The sequence below is a fragment of the Charadrius vociferus genome, unplaced genomic scaffold (genome assembly GCF_000708025.1).
Source record: "Charadrius vociferus isolate BGI_N301 unplaced genomic scaffold, ASM70802v2 scaffold141, whole genome shotgun sequence".
Taxonomy (NCBI): domain Eukaryota; kingdom Metazoa; phylum Chordata; class Aves; order Charadriiformes; family Charadriidae; genus Charadrius; species Charadrius vociferus.
This window is the reverse complement of record NW_009647743.1, coordinates 1,818,391-1,836,184: the sequence shown is the minus strand read 5'-3', so window position 1 is coordinate 1,836,184 and position 17,794 is coordinate 1,818,391. Positions and strand designations below refer to the sequence as shown.

The 17,794-nt window shown below is 40.9% G+C and overlaps 1 protein-coding gene across 1 annotated transcript in view; it reads right to left on the bottom strand.

Annotated features, from left to right (window-relative positions):
• Window positions 1-17,794, bottom strand: part of GPM6A (glycoprotein M6A) — a 141,818-nt gene that overhangs the window by 29,302 nt on the left and 94,722 nt on the right. The window contains exon 2 of the mRNA XM_009882010.1: window positions 16,165-16,357. Within this exon, the coding sequence (XP_009880312.1) occupies window positions 16,165-16,357 (193 nt within the window). The remainder of the gene's footprint in view (window positions 1-16,164; window positions 16,358-17,794) is intronic.

Sequence of the window (17,794 nt, the reverse complement as noted above, 5' to 3'; positions counted from 1 at the left end):
CTGTGTAGGTAAGACAGCACAGTTCGTCAGAATAATTTAAAATTCAGTTAATTTTCATTTTATTTTTCCTCTAAATAAAGCGGTGAAGAAAAAAGAAAAGAAAAAAGAAACAAGTAACGCATGGTATCCAGCACTTACGCTGTAGAAGAGATATTTTGTCACAATCTTCCACAAACCTTTCTACACGTACAGGCAGTTCTCAAGCTGCAATGCCAACCTGTGCTATCTTCTCTTCATTATTACTTTTGCACTTACTCTGCAATGGACAAAGTGTCTGACACAGAATAACGAGGCCATCAAGGGAGATCCCTAACTTCGAACCAGAAACACGTTATTTTGAAAGTAATAAGGTCAGATCATCTGGCGTTCGTCTATAATGGGGCTTTAAACACATCATTTCACAGACCCAAAGCTCAAGAAATGGATGGCTTACAGTGTAACGAGTGGAGCCCGAGAAGACTCAATTTATTACAAAGAAGATTACCTGGGTTGTCCTGTGGCTGTCCTGCCCAGCACTGTCCAGAAGCTCCACAGTGGCTCAAGGAAAGTCTGACTCCTAAATGTTCTCTCCTGACCAGGGTTTATGAAAAGATGTCTGTAAGCACCTCTCTGCTCTAATTGTTTGGTCTAAACTTGGAAATACTCCTAGTGCCCATTGCCTTGGATCAGCAGGTTTCAATGTTTCCTGCTTGGACTTCCCAAAAAACTAGCTACAGTAAGCTTCCAGTTTATCAATATGACACAGTGGGAGTTGTGCAACTCTTCAGAAAATGGCAGGTTTAAGATGTTAGTAAGTTCCAGCCATATGTCCAGGTCAAGATAGCAACAGCTCATAACAGAGTAGGACAAAAAAAAACAAAAACAACAACCACTGGAATCTGCAAGATGAATTTTGACATCTACCAAACAACTACCCAAACTGGACGTTTCTCAAGACATAAAGATTAATACTTTCATTGTTATGAAATGAAATATCTAATGATAACATTTCTTCAGGAACAGACTTTTCATCATCACCCAAAAGACAACTCTCAATAAGTGTTTTACATGTACACTACAATAACAAAGCTCAAAGCCCCATTAAAATATCTTTGAGTTTGGATGGTTTTCAAGAGATTCAAAGTCAGATTCAAGTTTAGAGTTGATATTTCAGATGTACGGCTATGTCTACAACTTCACTGAGTGTATCTTAAGCTTGCATTCGTCTCATAAAGACACAAGTAAACTTATGGCCTGATTGGGTGTGGGAGAAATATTATAAATTAATGCTCTTGGCACCTATTATAGCACTTTTCAGAAGGCGATAACGGAGCGTTCTGGGAACGAGACAGGATATGTTTTTCCCTAGCATTCCGATAACAAAGCCCTCTCAGCTGTCTCCTACTTCACTTTTTCTTTTACACTCAAGTGAAAACTAGGCTAAGTTGATATCTGTATGGAACAGATACATGAACTATCCAAAATGGCGAAACAAATTTAATTCTACAGGCTGTATTAGATGATGCAAAGATCAAATTTATTTTAATACATCGAATTGCTGATTACATTGTTAAAAACCTGTTTCTCTAATTTTATAGTAATTCAGCCAATGTAACACTGTTTTTGCAGGAAAATGATGTTTTGAGCCTATCTTGTCATTATTGATTAAAGTAAACTTACAAGAAACAAACAGACAACAACTTTGTGACTATTCCACAAGACCTCTTCCAATTCTTATGTTATACACCTTATAAAATTGTGACCTCCATCAGTGGCTGAAGCGTGGGAGCTCTGCCAGCATCAGGTCCTCACAGACCTGAGCGTGCTCAGTGCTGTAGAGATCATAGAATGGTTTAGGTTGGAAGGGACCTTGAAGATCATCGAGTCCCAACCCCCCTGCCCTGGGCTGGGACAACTCCCCCCAGCCCAGGTTGCTCCAAGCCCCGTCCAACCTGGCCTTGAACACCTCCAGGGATGGGGCAGCCACAGCTTCTCGGGGCAACCTGCCCCAGGGGATCACCACCCGCAGAGTGAAAAAATCACAAGCTAACATTGCCCTAAAGAGATTAAGGCTTTGGGGAAGTCCAGAGACTATTTCAGCCCTTGCAACAGCCCTTTAAACCATCTGTGCTGAGCCTCCCACTGAGCCGCTTGTATCAAAAAGGGTACTAAAAGAGCTCTGCTTTTTCCTCAGCCTGATGTGTAACTAAAGGAATAACTTTCACTTAAGCCTTCTACAAGGAAAAAATATATATAGCTACACATTAGCCAAATATAGAAATCAATTTCTTCCTCACACACTCTCTACGGAGAGAAGTAGTAAAATCTCTACGGATCAGACTACATGAGAGGAAATAGCCCGACTTACTCCAAGGAGAAAGGACCTCGTATAATACAAAGAGCAAAAATATAAACAGAAATCGTGGAACAATCATTCAACGACCTCTTTAAAAGTCAGATAGATTTGTAGTGCAATATAGCTACATTTAGTCTGTGCTGTATTTAAAGAAAACGTATTACAACAGTAACATTTTACAGATATATAGTTTTGAAGATAGTGTTGGTATTAAATTATTCTGCAGCATCTAATAAGCTTCACATAAACTTTGATTTTCCAAGGAAATTAGAATAGATAATAAAATATAGGCCTTGTAAAAGGGAGATTGCCTTTCTTTAAAATGAAATGCGATTCTTTGTGGATGAACTCAGGGAGATTAATTGCCATCTGTGTTTCAGCAAAGTCTCAAATGCTGCAGACAGAGCCTGGGAGCAAGCAGGGAGGTGGAAGGCAATGGCAGAAGGGGCGATGAACAGGAGCCAATGGGCGAGGTGGGTAAGGACAAAGAAAAAGGACAGGCAGAGCTCACCCTTACGTAGGCTGGAATGGAAGGGAAGAGGTGGGTAAGGAGCCAAGGAAGAAGAATCAAAATTATTAAGATAAATTTTGTACTCCTTGGAAAGATATACAGTAGGTGAAGATGAGAGCTACGCTAAATGTGAAGAACAAAAAGAACCCATCGAATCATAGCATGGTTAGAGTTGGAAGGAACCATAAAGATCGTCTAGCTCCAAACCCCAGCCATGGGCAGGGACATCTTCCACCAGTCCAGCTTGCTCAGATCTTGCATACCTGTTCACTGAATGCAGGAGTCCTATGGATATTATATGAAGCCATGAAATATTTCTATTAAAAGGCGATAAATGAAGATAGTGAAGACGATCCTGATTTTAACAAATTTGCGTGTATCACGCAATCTTCACATGTTAACCTACATTGCCGGGTAGAATAAGCTGAATGATTATCTAAATGTAAATTAATTGTGAAAAAGGCTTTTTTTTTTTTTTTTACAGAATAATCTAAAACATATTTTGCATACTGTCCTAATATTGTAGAGGCTCCACGAGTTACAGATCCCATTTTCCTTACATCACTATTTTCAGAAATGTTAAAAAGACAAACATCACCGCTTTCAATTTGTGATGTAAATCAAGCTGATCTTTCAATTTTTAGTTCCTTTTCTGCTACTGGGTCATTAATTATTCTATATTAAGCAGACTTCCTAATTCATTAATCTGAATCTGGAATCTATCCAACAAGACGAGTATTAAAATAGCTTTAGAGAAAACACTTTCTTCCTCTGACAGAAGTTATTGATGGAAGCCATCAATGCTAACATCTCAACGAACAGGTTGTAGCTGAGCACGGAGTAGACAATCCCAGCAGAGACAAGTCAGAGGTGAGTGAAAATATTCTCAGTGAGTCAGATCAATGTTGCACATTTTCTGCTGTGTATTTTCATGGTGCTTTGGCAAATTCAAGGATTAAAAAATAAAATAAATCAGCAAGCAATAAGATTAATTGTTGAATGATCATGTCTATGTTTAGCAGGCTTTTGCAAAAAGTGTGTTATAGCCAATTAATTATTCTTTTGTTGTTGAGACTCCTTCGGTCAACTGAGCTCATAATTATTACACCCTGTTTTGAAAGTGTTTCAATATTCATAATTAGCTTCTGTTAACTATGTCTAGAAATAATAATGTTTGACATTGAGGATCCAGTTACTTCACTGGAGTAAATCAATACTGGTCCACCATAATAAAGGGATTTACTACCCCAACAGATAAGCCAAGAACTGTTAACACTGACCCTTTATATTCTATTGTGTGTCCTAAAAGGAACTGCAAATTTTATGGAACCCTGAAACATTTACACTATTCAGTCTAATCATGGTACACTTTCTACCCTTGGTGTCGAAGGATGGTACGCAGCTACTGCACACCAATATATATTTTTCTATCAAAATCATTAATATTGCTTCGGAACAATCTACATACTAGCTAGGGATATTTTCATTTAATTTGGTTAATATAGGAATGCATTGCAGACATTTATTTGCAACTACCAGCAACAAGAAAACCCACAACACATTAGTTTGCTCTGTGACGTGATTCTCATGCTGCCCAGAAAAAAATTTTATTCAAATAAATCTATATTACAGAGGTTTTGGTTAGCCTAGCCCACCAGAGTACGAGGTATTTACTGTGGAACTACTTTTCCAGCATTTATAGTTCATCCTCACATTTCTCTTCCTGAATGTATAAGGTAACTTCTCCAAATATAGATAATGCCATGCAGATACTACAGGTCCTGAATAGCAAGTAATTACCGGTAAACTGAACCTAGACTTTCTGAATGCAAGTAGATTCAGGCAATTATACCTATTTCCAAGCCAAAAAAAAAAAACCAACAAAAAACACAATAAGGAAAATATAATACCCAAGCTATCAAAGTACTAAAAAGTTCATTAGGGCACGTAGTGATAGGATGAAGGGGAATGGCTTCCAACTGGAAGAGGGGACATTTAGAATAGATATTAGGAAGAAATTCTCTCCTGTGAGGGCGGTGAGCCCCTGGGGCAGGTTGCCCCGAGAAGCTGTGGCTGCCCCATCCCTGGAGGTGTTCAAGGCCAGGTTGGACGGGGCTTGGAGCAACCTGGGCTGGGGGGAGGTGGCCGGCCCAGGGCAGGGGGGGGGAACTGGACGGTCTTCAAGGTCCCTTCCAACCCAAACCATTCTATGATACTATGATTATCATAGCACAATTCCTAATTAAAAAATGCCATTTTGTATAGCTGGCATAGACAATTTAGAATGATGAGAATTGCACGTCATCACTACCATTGGGGTAGGCCAGTTTTGCCTTTTTGGGGACATTGGGGTTTTTTTCATCGTGTCACAAGGGACTTTGAGGAGTTGATGTTCACATCTAGAACGCCCAATAATCTCTGTTACTCTGTAAAAGAGCAACATTTGCTGGTCTCCATGCTGATCCTCTTGCCCTCCCAGGGAATGATCCTGAGAGGCAGCCTCCCTCCTCCAGCTATCTCAAGCTTGCAGAAACAGTTTTGCAAATGTGTTTTTTGAAGAGAGACAAGATGTAAGGGGGTGTTTGCAAGCAAGAAGGTTTGTTTAGGATACGCAGAAGCCATGTCCCATGGAAGTTTTTAAAAGAGGTGCTCAGGCTCTCCTGCAAACCAGCTGGGAACAGTTTCTTGGTGTAAGTTCATGACATTATTCACTTAAGGAGTTTGAGCAAAGATGATGTTCTACCATGAAGCACAGGGGAACTGTTAGCATAGAAGGAAACAAGCAAAGGCAAACTTCAGAAGGAAAAGATACAGCCCGCAGGGAGAAAGAAGGATTTACTAATTAATAATCCTGTACTACCTGCAAAGTAAGACCAAAAACCTCCAGGTAACAACATAAATGAAGTAAAATTGTCCTCATTGTGGAGAAAAGAAAAATGAAAACTAGTAAGAAAATGTCAGCATAGGTCCATGAGGGATTTTTCTAAGATGAGGTTAATACAGAGTCTAAACTTCTAAATTTCAGGTGCAAAGAAAACAAAATTGGAGTACAGAATGCTCAGTAAAAGCTTGCCAGGAAATGATAAAAGGAGAAAGGATCAACAGCAGATAAAGGACAAGATCAACAAAGACCTAAAAGTATTTTTTATTCAAGTAGAAATAAAACATAATAAAAAGAAGTCAGAATCTTACAATTCTGTATTTGTGGAAGAAATTTTGTATGGAATCATACAAATCATTTGCTCAATTATATGAATTATATGAAGAAGAGGTCGTCGTACCATAACATGTGAGTTACACTCCCATTCTGCAAGGGGCAGAGTTTGTTATTCTACTCTGAACATCAGCTGATGTGCCATAAGATCCCATTGATTTTAAGAGATTAATTTGTGGCGTACAACTCTCTACAAGTATGCAAAATACAACCCTAAATCATCATCCTCTAAAAGTTTGATGGCTGCTTCCTTCCTAGGAATGGGATAGTTGAGCCCACATTTCATGGAGCACCTCTAAAAGTGGTCGAGAATCCACAAGCTAACGGAAGAGGAGCAAGAGCAGTGCACACCACATTTCTGCCCTGGCAACTATCACTTTCTTGAAACAGGAAAGGATCCAGCATAAGAATTTAAATAATCATGAAACGGTTGGGTCCAAACCACAAAATTCTGACTGTGACATATGGATGAGGCTGCTTCTCAAAGTTGTTCCTGATGATCCAGGCTTGTTCTGCCTGCTCACCTCTAGCAAGGCTACTTTCTCAGAAACATCTTTAAAGAGGCTAATTACAGAAGGAATCTGGAGCCCTCTTTGCTTGAAGGTTGGACTCGATGATCCCGAGGGTCTCTTCCAACCTAGACAATTCTATGATTCAATGATTCTATGAAAAAGGCCAAAAAAAGATTGGAATCAGTGCACAGTAACGTGCAGATTTCTGGCAGAGTTCCGGGATGGTGTTGTGCACTACATATACTGAATTCCCAGGCAACTTTCCATAGCAATAAAGAGTAAAAAGGTATGGCAAAAGCATATCACAGCATCTGTAAGTATTTCATTATTACAAACGTAAACTTGGAGTCACAGAGAGTAAACACTGATAGCGTAAGACTGACAACCTGACAGTAAAACTCCAGATTAGGATGATAAGAGTTAATTTTACTATTTTGAGATCCCCTGTGGAAATGCCAGTTATGTTAGCTTTGCACGGCACGTGAAGCAAGATTTAGCAATATGTATATTAAAAAGGAATACCTGCTTTGCTTTTTACATCTTTATAAAGTAAACTAAGCCAAAAAGGAAATAAAAGCACTTAAAAGAGAAAAAGATATTTCCTAGGAAGATGAACTGCCTGCTGAGAAAGGTCGACTGCAAATGCTTCAAGTCACAGGCTTGTGATATAGTGATTACAGCCAACCTAAAATTCCAGGCAACCAAGAAAGAGAGCTGCTTAACGCCGTAATAAATAATACAGCTGCCTGCCTAAAAGTAGTGGACTGTATCTGCACAGAGGAAGACAAAAAAATTCTTTATGTAAGATCATTCTGCTGTTATTCACATGCGCTGCTATGAATTTCCCTATTGAATTATTTCATTAAATGAGGACAACGTTTTTGCAGATACCTCCCAAATTCTAAGTTTTGTTTGCGTAGCTTCTTACTGGTTTTGCTTTTAACAGAATACAGAGCACTAGGCGACAGAATACAGCTGAGCAGGTAGTAAACGTGACTTTTCAGCACTGCATAATCTACAGAGGCCATATTCTCAGGTGCTGGCATGTTTTGTCACATTTGGTGCACTTATGGAATGATACCAGATCTGAAACGCTACGTTCTGCACCTAATCTTTAATATGTTGTATTTGTCCAGTTTTACTTTTTTGTGTGCGGCTGAACCATTCCAGTGAAACAGAAAACGTTCTCCTTAAGCAAACTGCAATTTTTAAAACGGAAAGATGCATCTTTCAATGATATCGTGCTCTCTCTGGTGGTTCCTGTCAAATTATAATACACAAACAAGAGACACGGGCCAAAGCTGGACCTTCCTCGCAGAGATAACTTCATTCTTCTACATGCAGTCAGAATGCAGGTACAAGAACTCAGAGTGCTATTAGTGGGAATTGTCATTAACCTTGTTAGAAGTCTTTTTACCACTGAGCTCAGGGGAAAAAAGCTTTCACCTTACAGCACCGGGGATTATGGGTACATCCCCCTTAGCGTATTGGCTCAGGAATGGATTTTTTTTCACTTGTTTTAAGCGAGTCCCGCAGCTGTCCCCACTTACTGAGATACGGTTTGCATCGTGTTTTTCAGAGCGCACAACGCAGATCCCTTTCCAATTAAGCTAAATGAGAAGTACGCTCCAGGAGTGCTCCTACCGCGCTCCCGCCGCTAATGGATGTTCAGTCCATTCTATCAGGCGAGACTCAGTCCAAAATAAGTCCCTGAAATTCATACTTTATGAACAGCAAGTTATTAGCACCAAGTATTTAGGTGTACCGCTCAGTTTCTGTTGTGCCAACGCTGCTTTCTAATGTATATGTAGCCATATGCCTCCTGCGCTTAACTCCGGACGACATCCTCAGCGCTTGCATCTCAAAACCACCAAAAGAGCAGGTTGGCTGGAGATTTCAAAAGAGGGTTTGAGTGAGGCAGTTCTCAGCTCGCTGCTGCCCGTTTTCCACAGTGCACGTTGGTTATCAGCCTACGCGGCGCACCCAGTAGACACGCAGTAGTACACGGCAAGCTAGGATTTCTACAATACCTAGGTGGAACAAGATCCATTGACAATTATTTGCTGCCACAGGAGGAACTCCACTTAAGATTTATCAAAGTAGTAATATTTGGGGATTTTAAGGGTAGTTTCCAAGCGTTGCATTTGCAAAATATTTTGTAAGAAAATGTTTTTGCTGGTATTTATAACTTTTTTCAGATATGTAACTTTTTTCAGATGTTTTTTGAGGTGTCGAATTGACCTAAAGCAACAATAAAATCTATTATCTAAAACCAAGCATACTTCTAAGGCGGCATACTTTAAAAATAATTATTTTATATATATAAAGCTATCATTTCATAAAAACTTTTAAATGCCAGTTTTACAGGTATGAAGCTAAAAATTTTAGATCGTACTCCCTAGATAACATATTAATTTGCTATAAGAAGGAAATGCAAACCCTTGTTTAAACAACAACTTGGGTACTACTACATAACAAGGAGAATGAAAACAATCCTTACCCAAAGGCAGTATACACCTCCAAAAAGGCAGTACATCTCTCCAATGACTACACAAGCCTGGATGTCAACCACAGGGAGTTGTCCCACTAATTTGCTATATACAAACCCCACTTCTTTCCTGTCTCTTCTTCCTGCTTACAGGCTCAGGTAGCTGAATCGGTGCCTCGGGGAACGTTCTCCTTACAGAACCCGTGGGGTCGTCTGCCAGGGCTCTGTAGGATGGTTGCTGTTTCCAGACATCCTATGACACAGCCTTGTGTGAGTTAGCAATTGCTGGTCCTCATACAGAGCCTTACATGTTTTGCTTCCCATAACAGGAATAGCGTTTAAAACATAATTTAAGTTCAAATTTACAGAACGCCAAGCTTTTGTAAGAGAACAAACGTGTATAGGGAAAACCAGGTTAGTACTATTGCATACTAACTAGAGGACTAAAAAAAATCCATCGTATCATCTAATGCAAATATTTATAAATACCATATTTCATATCAGCCAGCCTTTACTACAGGTCTCAATGTAATACCTTTCACAGTATTGCATTAATATTAACGACAATGGTAACATTTTTAGTGGTGCCAATATTTAACTTGTGATAACTGCAAAGCCAACAAAAAGAAGGAACAGCAGAGGATCAGAAAAAGGTCCATTTATCTACCTCTCAAACACTGCTTCCAAACACTGAGGGGGGATATAAAAGCTTCTACGCATGCTCTTACGCTTTTCCTCAAAAGAAACAGTTGCACATATATATGTATATTACTAAATAATATCCTTTTACTAAGCAATGACTATGCACTGACTAACAGAGAGGTTATTGGCACACATCAACCTCGGACACAACAGCATCTGAAACACAGGCTTTCACATTTTGAAAGGAAGGAAATTTTTAGCTGTGGGAAGGTGGCTCCAGTAGAGTGTTTGTGGCACTTCCAACAGAGAAGATAGTGACAACAGATTTACAGACTGTAACTTCATTTAGTTTACTATTTGGTTTCACACCTTTAAAAGGAAATGAATTTACAATGACCTGAATTAGCTCTGACTGTAGTAGGAAAATGTTGTTAATGTTTCTATCAGGAAGATTTCTTCCTTTTCCACTGTAAGGCCGTGATTCCCTTGTTTCATGGCCTATATATCACAAACATGTGACAGATGGCACTAGCTGGCCTTGCATACTAAAAAGAACGAACTGTGAAAAGATGCTGTTGGGAAATACACCAAACATACTTCGTGCTACTGATTTCATAGAACCATAAAATGGTTTGGGTTGGAAGGGACCTTTAAAGGCCATCTAGTCCAACCCCCTTGCAATGAGCAGGGACATCTTCCACTAGATCAGGTTGTTCAGAGCCCCGTCCAACCTGGCCTGGAAAGTTTCATAGAATCATAGAATCATAGAATGGTTTAGGTTGGAAAGGACCTTGAAGATCATCGGGTTCCAACCCCCCTGCCCTGGGCAGGGACACCTCCCACCAGCCCAGGTTGCCCAAGGCCACCTCCAGCCTGGCCTTGAACACCTCCAGGGATGGGGCCTCAACAACCTCTCTGGGCAACCTGGGCCAGTGCCTCACCACCCTCACAGGGAAAAACTTCTTCCTAATGTTTAATCTAAACCTGCCCTCTTCCAGTTTACAGCCATTCCCCCTCGTCCTATCACTCCATGCCCCAGTACAAAGTCCCTCCCCAGCTCTCCTGTAGCCCCTTTAGGCACTGGAAGGCGGCAATAAGGTCTCCCCGGAGCCTTCTCTTCTCCAGGCTGAACAGCCCCAACTCCCTCAGCTTGTCAAAAATCACTGCAGCTTGTATTATCTCTGTAGCTGAACCATGAGGTTATCGAAACAACCTCTGCTCCAAGCCCCGTCCAACCTGGCCTTGAACACCTCCAGGGATGGGGCAGCCACAGCTTCTCTGGGCAACCTGCACCAGGGGCTCACTGCCTTGAGTGTAAAGAATTTCTTCCTAATATCTAATCTAAATCTCCCCTCTTTCAGTTTAAAACCGTTACCCCTCATCTTATCACTACACTCCCTGATCAAGAGTCCCTCCCCAGCTTTCCTGTACCCTTTAGGTACTGGAAGGCTGTAAGGCCCGGAGCCTTCTCTTCTCCAGGCTGAACAACCCCAACTCTCAGCCTGTCCTCACAGCAGAGGTGCTCCAGCCCTCGGAGCGTCTTTGTGGCGTCCTCTGGACCTGCTCCAACAGGTCCATGTCCTTCTTCTGTTGCGGGCCCCAGAGCTGGAGGCAGTACTGCAGGTGGGGTTTCAGCAGAGCAGAGGGGCAGAATCCCCTCCCTCGCCCTGCTGTTTGGGATGCAGCGCAGGATGCTGTGGGGGTTCTGGGCTGTGAGCGCACATTACCAGTTCACATCCAGCTTTTCATCTACCAGTATGCCCAAGTCTTTCTCGGCAGGGCTGCTCTCAGTCCCTTCACCCCCCAGCCCTAGGGATTGCCCCAACCCAGTTGCAGGACCTTGCGCTTGGCCTTCTTGGACCTCATGAGTTCACACAGGCCCACTTCTAGAGCCTGTCCAGGTCCCTCTGGATGGTGTCCCATCCCTCAGGCCTGTAAAATGCACCACTCAGCTTGGTGTTGTCCGCAAACTTGCTGAGAGTGCACTTGCTCCCACTGCCTACATCATTGATAGAGATATTGAACAGTGCTGGTCCCAAGATGGACCACTGAGGGACAGCACTTGTCACCAACCTCCATCTAGACATAGAGCCGTGGACCACTACTCTCTGGATGTGAGACAGTATTCCTCATCCCCGAACTGTTCACCCATCAAATCTGTACCTCTCCCAATGACCTTACAGAAGTCCAAACAGATGACATTCGTAGCTCTTTCCTTTGTCCGCTGATGTAGTCACTCCACCATAGAAGGCCACTAGGTTGGTCAGGCAGGACTTGCCCTTGGTGAAGCCATGCTGGCTGTCCCAAATCACCTCCTTGTCTTCCATGTGCCTCAGCATAGCTTCTAGCAGGATCTGTTCCATGAACTTCCCACACACAACGGTGAGGCTGACAGGTCGGTAGTTCCCAGGGTCCTCCTTTCTACCCTTTTTAAAAATGAGTGCAATGTTTGCCTTCTCCCAGTCACCGGGGACTTCACCTGACTGCCATGACTTTTCAAATGCCACGGAGAGTGGCATGGCACTTTCTTAAACGACATCTTCTGGAATTTGTTCCAACCACCAGGAAAATATAAAAATCCAGGTCATACAATTCATGTTTGATAATCAGACATCTACTTCTGCTGACTTCGGAATCGTGCCAAAATCAGTGATGAAGTAAGCGACTCTGGTTATACCCAGTACTTTGCAGATATAGTGTTCACTGCAGTTTGGTAAGTTATTAGAAGAATGACTGAATACCACATCTGCCTCCAGCAGATTACTCAGTTTCAGTGAAGCCTACAGAGCTGTTAAACTGACAAAGTCGGCAGCATAAACCATTCACCTCTCCCAGTTAAAATGTCATAAAGGCAGTTTGCAGAATAATTTAAACCACCATATTTATTTTTTTAGCATCCCTTTGAATAGCAAGGAACTAAAATAACTACTCTACATCCACTGAAGGAATCCACATCCCAGACAACAGTTTATGACTTTTGTACTTGAAATGCCCAAAGCGGCATTTCTTCTCTTGGCAGGGGGGTGGGAAGCAGCTACCGTTAGAGCAGTGATAATGTTGACAGTGAAGAAGTTTGGGACTAGAGGGAACAAAGTGTCACAAAAGTGATTCAGAAAGCAGTATCATTAGCCATTCGTCCCAATGAAAAGGTCACTCATTGATCATTCCAAATGTTTTTTATAACCACCCAATTTATTAAGTTTCATGGAATCAGAAACGAGCGCGTAGAAAGAGAAGAGTCTACCCTATCCAGGTTGGTGATTTTTGAGGACACGATCTCTCCATGAGGAATACCTGTCTGTACAGTATGTGTTCTCTTGAATTTGAATACATTTGATTTACTTAAGTTTTGTTCAAGAGTTTAGAGTATCTGTTTTACCTGTGTCTGCCTGAAGAAATTCAAGAGGGCAGGCAGGGACAGTCAGTTGATGCCCTCAGGGACACTGCCACAGACATTTCTGAATGGCTCTTATTTTAGGCACTTAAAGGGTGTTTCAGATCTTGCTGATGCCCTCATTTTGCCCTCCTTTCTCTACAGGCGTAGAGAATTTAAATTGCAATGAGCAGCTGTATTGACTAAGATAAATGATGCAGGGTGGCTTGTGAGCTTTGTTATTTGAGATCAGAACAAACAGAGTTTTGAGCTCAGTTAAAAAAAAAGAAAAACCTTATCTCTTACCACCCACATAAGTAGCTCTCAGATAGGGACTGATTTTTATTCTGAATGACATTTGAAATCCACTGCGCTAATAAAAATATAGACAGAAACCATAAGGATGATCAACCAGAATCTAACGCACTTCGCTCCACCACAGCATCTGCCTGACACCTTTGTCACAGAAGGGCGGACTCCAGGTCACACCACTACAAGCATTAAGAGCCAAAATGTCTTAAAAAATATTTTAAAAGTATAATTTAGTAGGGCACATGACTAGATTTATTTTTTATTATTTCTAATCAGAACAACAAACAACTAGGGTTTATTTCCATTTCATTATGTATAGTTTTAAGAATGTAGGTGCTGCACTGCTTGTTTTGACCATCATAATTTTTCTTTCTGCTCTTTGGCCTTTCAAAGCAATGTAATTACGATGAGACTTTTGTACCATCAACTGCTAATCAATAGTTGCGACAAAATATTAAGTATTTCTTCTCCTTATGAAATTATTTTAAAAAGCAGAGTAATATCTACTTCAGCAGGCAGAAAATTAACGTGTGCAAATTTCTTTGAGAATGACACAGTTTACCCTGTTAAAAGCAATGGCTCATTTGCTTTTAGTCAAAATATTTGCTCCTCCTCCCTTGAAGACATAACTTTAGAGACATCTTTCATAACTGAATAAACTGAAATTTCAATTCCAGTAGGGCTGCCAAGGAAAGAACTGGGTTTAGTATACTTTTAAGTAAACAATAAACAAACAAAACAAAAAGCTACTAGCTTAGCCAAACAATTAAATGCCAAGGAAAAAAAGAAAACACCACCACCTTTACAGTTCCTTAACCATTTCCAGTGAATTATATACATTTGAACTATGGTGCCTGACTGATATTTTCACTTAAGTATTTGACAGAGGGAAGCTGGAAAACTTGCTGTGAAGAGAAAGCATCGATTTGTGGCTGTTCTGCACTAATGGCTTCCTAGGGACTAATAAAATAAGTTAGAGCCTAATAAAATGACTGATCTCTCATTCAGGATAACAATGAACCTTAGCCCCCGAGTCAAGTCAGACCCATTATTCTAAACGACAAGCCAAAAAAGGCAAAGCAGAAGTCACATACTTCCCACCAACCCAAAACATATATATACAAGAACTTCTACATTCCTTGGTCCTAAGAAGAAAATTGGATAGGGCATAGCAGTGACATCGCTGTCTGGTACATTCTCCCTTCTGGCTACTAATTCCACAAACAACAGAGCTGACTCGTGGACAGAGAAGCTTTGGAAAGGGTGTTGATAATACAGCGCTACACAAGTTAAAAAATATTTGAGATTCTGTTTCTATCTATCACTAAAACAGTGGTACCAGGTCAGATCAAATATATATCTTGTCCATTTTCCTATCTCAAAAAATGAATATAAAAAAGTAAGAGCAGGCAAGCCAATAGGATAACCACAACACTATTCTAGCTTCTGGGACTTCCCGAGCTGGATAATTGTGTATGCCATTAGAAACCATCAATGGATTTGTCTTTCAAGATTATCCAGTCTTTCCTTGAACCCATAGAAGCTTTTGGCATCCACAATATGCAACTGCCTTCACAGGTCTGCCACACAGCAATTGCAGAACCATCACTTGTTCCTTCTGAACCTGGTGCCTACTAGTTTCCTCTGATACCTCAAACTTCCTGTACTGGAAAAGAAAGACAACCTAACCTCGCGCACCTCATTCCTAACCATGAATTTACAGACCTCTAGCCCAACAGCTCTAAATCACTCTCTCTTGATCGAAGAGTTCTACTATACTCCATTTTTAACCATAGAGCCTCTGTTCTATAACTCTCATCATCTTTTTTTGCCTTCTTTGGGGCACCAATATTGTACACAGTCTTAATGATATGGATGAAAGATGGATTTATACAAAGGCATAAATATGTACTCTGTTCCTCTATGATTTTCCCAGTAGTTCCTGGCACCTGATTGGCTTTTTGACCACCGCTAAGCACCGACCTGCCATTATGATGGAACTGGCCATTATAAGAGGTCAATATTTTGATGGGTGATCAAATCACTTCACTTCTGCAGGAAACATTCATGAAAGAACAGGCTTACGAATTTGAGGATAAGATTCTTCAGCTTTATTTATGACCATTAGCCGTCAGATAAGATTTAGGATTCCAGATATTTAAGAAAACCAAGAAGAAAACCAAACCAAACAAAGGCCTTCCAGAAATAGTTTTTCAGGAGTAGCAAAGCATGAAAACTTCAAAATAGATGATTTCAGAAAAAAAAAAAAACAAAAACAAAAACCCAGAGGCAAGAGAATTTTGACATTTCAAGTCTCAGGGTTCTGCACAACTCTTCAGTTAGTTGTTTACTGCATTTATTCCCAGAACTGACCTATTACTTGTAACACACTCCTGCTTCATCTATTTAGAATATAGGAGTGGGGGGTTGTTTTGCTGGTTTTTGGGTTTTTTTTTGTACTTTTTACACATTTCAGCAAAGAAATTATCACAGGAGAAAAAGGATAAATGCAAGCATGTATGGAACAGTTTCATCAATATTATATGAAGCAATGTTTAGTAATAAATTAAATTATAACTATGGGGTATTAAATAGTATTACTACTTGCTTGTAAATAGTAAAAATATCAACTCTGTCAAAATTTCATATGCTGAGCTTATCCAAATCATCCTTTCTATGATTTTCATTACAACACTTTTTCTTGCATCAAATTTATATCCCCTGCGGAATTTTTAGCAGTTTTAGCAGGAAAGAATTAAAAGAAACTAGTAACTTACATGGTAAAGACATCGATAACATCTCCTGCAGCTCTTGTCATCTCAAAGTAGGTTTGCAGAATGTTGACGGTTCCAGAAAGTGCTTCATGTCCACAGCCACAGAACAGCGCGACTCCAGCATAGAGCAGGATGGTGGCAATCAAAGATGCGTAGGGAATACCTCCCAGGCATTTGATGCAACACTCAAAGCACCCTACAAGAAGAGAAAGAGGTGTGTTAATATATGATATCAAGAAAGCAAAAAGACAGCTTTTACTCTGGAGAAACACTTCTGAAAATTGAAGACTGCAGGCCAACGAGAGATTAGGTCAAGTATGACAACCCATAACGTCAGAAAATCTATGAGAAGACACAGGTTAATTCAACTTCTGAGTTTTCCCAGTTGCTACTTGACCTACTAAATGTAGACATGCCATCTGATTAACAAGAAATGTTAAACAGTTCATTCCTTGTACAGTTTCATGTTTTTATTCAGAGCAGGTTACAGCGTCAATCCCAGGTTTTACCTATAGTCACAACTGCTGTCGCTCACCTATCAGACCACTGAGGACAACCCTCTATAACAGGAAAAACACAGAAAGAAGAGATCCAAGTTCAAGTCCTTCCAACACCACAGATTTATTCCATTTTTTCACCTCCACAGTGCTGACAACAGAATTGCTCCTGCCCACAGCACCAGTTCTTTATGCATCACTCAAGTACCTCACAAGAATAAATGAAGATATCCACTAAAAAGGCACAGAATTAGAAACAGTTATAGAAGCTGAATTTTCTCTCAACACATTTCACCCTGTGAAATGTTTCTCAAGTGAGAGCAATCACTCTTGAGCTACAGAAGGCCAATCTTTTGTCCAGCCAGCAGAGTGTCTAAGCGATGCCCAGTTCCCCAGCAAACAGGTTCCCCAGCGAGGGCGCTCACGTGTCTGGCACTGCCTTGCCTAGTTTGTCAAGTAGGTTCATCAAGACAGCATCTTCAACTCTCCCAGGTCTCACCGCTCCCATAAGGACCTTCACACCCTGTAGAGCCCTTTCAGTTGCCTTCCGGTGGGACAGGGAAGGCAGAAGCCACTGGCTGAGGGAAGGCAAACATGCATTCATTCCGCAGCCAGAAGTTTTATTTTCTCCTAAGCATTATCAGTTTATGCCACAAAGGATGTGGACAGAAAGCAATGTAAGGCCTATAAATTTTAAATACTTAGAAAATTCTATAATTTTATAAGTTGGAAGGGAACTTGAAGATCATCAAGTCCAACCATCAATGTCACACTGCCAAGCCCACCACTAAACCACATCCCTCAGCACCACGGCTACCCCTCTTTTAAATCCCTCCAGGGATGGTGACTCCACCACTGCCCTGGGCAGCCTGTGCCAGTGCTGGACAACCCTTTCCGTGAAGAACTTTTTCCTAATCTCCAATCTAAACCTCCCCTGGTGCAACTTGAGGCCATTTCCTCTTGTCCCATCACCTATTACTTGCAAGAAGAGGTCGACTCCCCCTCACTACACCGTCCTTTCAGGGAGCTCACAGACAATAGCCAGATAATAATTACTTATAAGATGTTCGACAGGTGTAAGTCAATATATTTTAACGTGCTCCAAAAGCTTTAGGCTATCCTAAATCACAGGAATG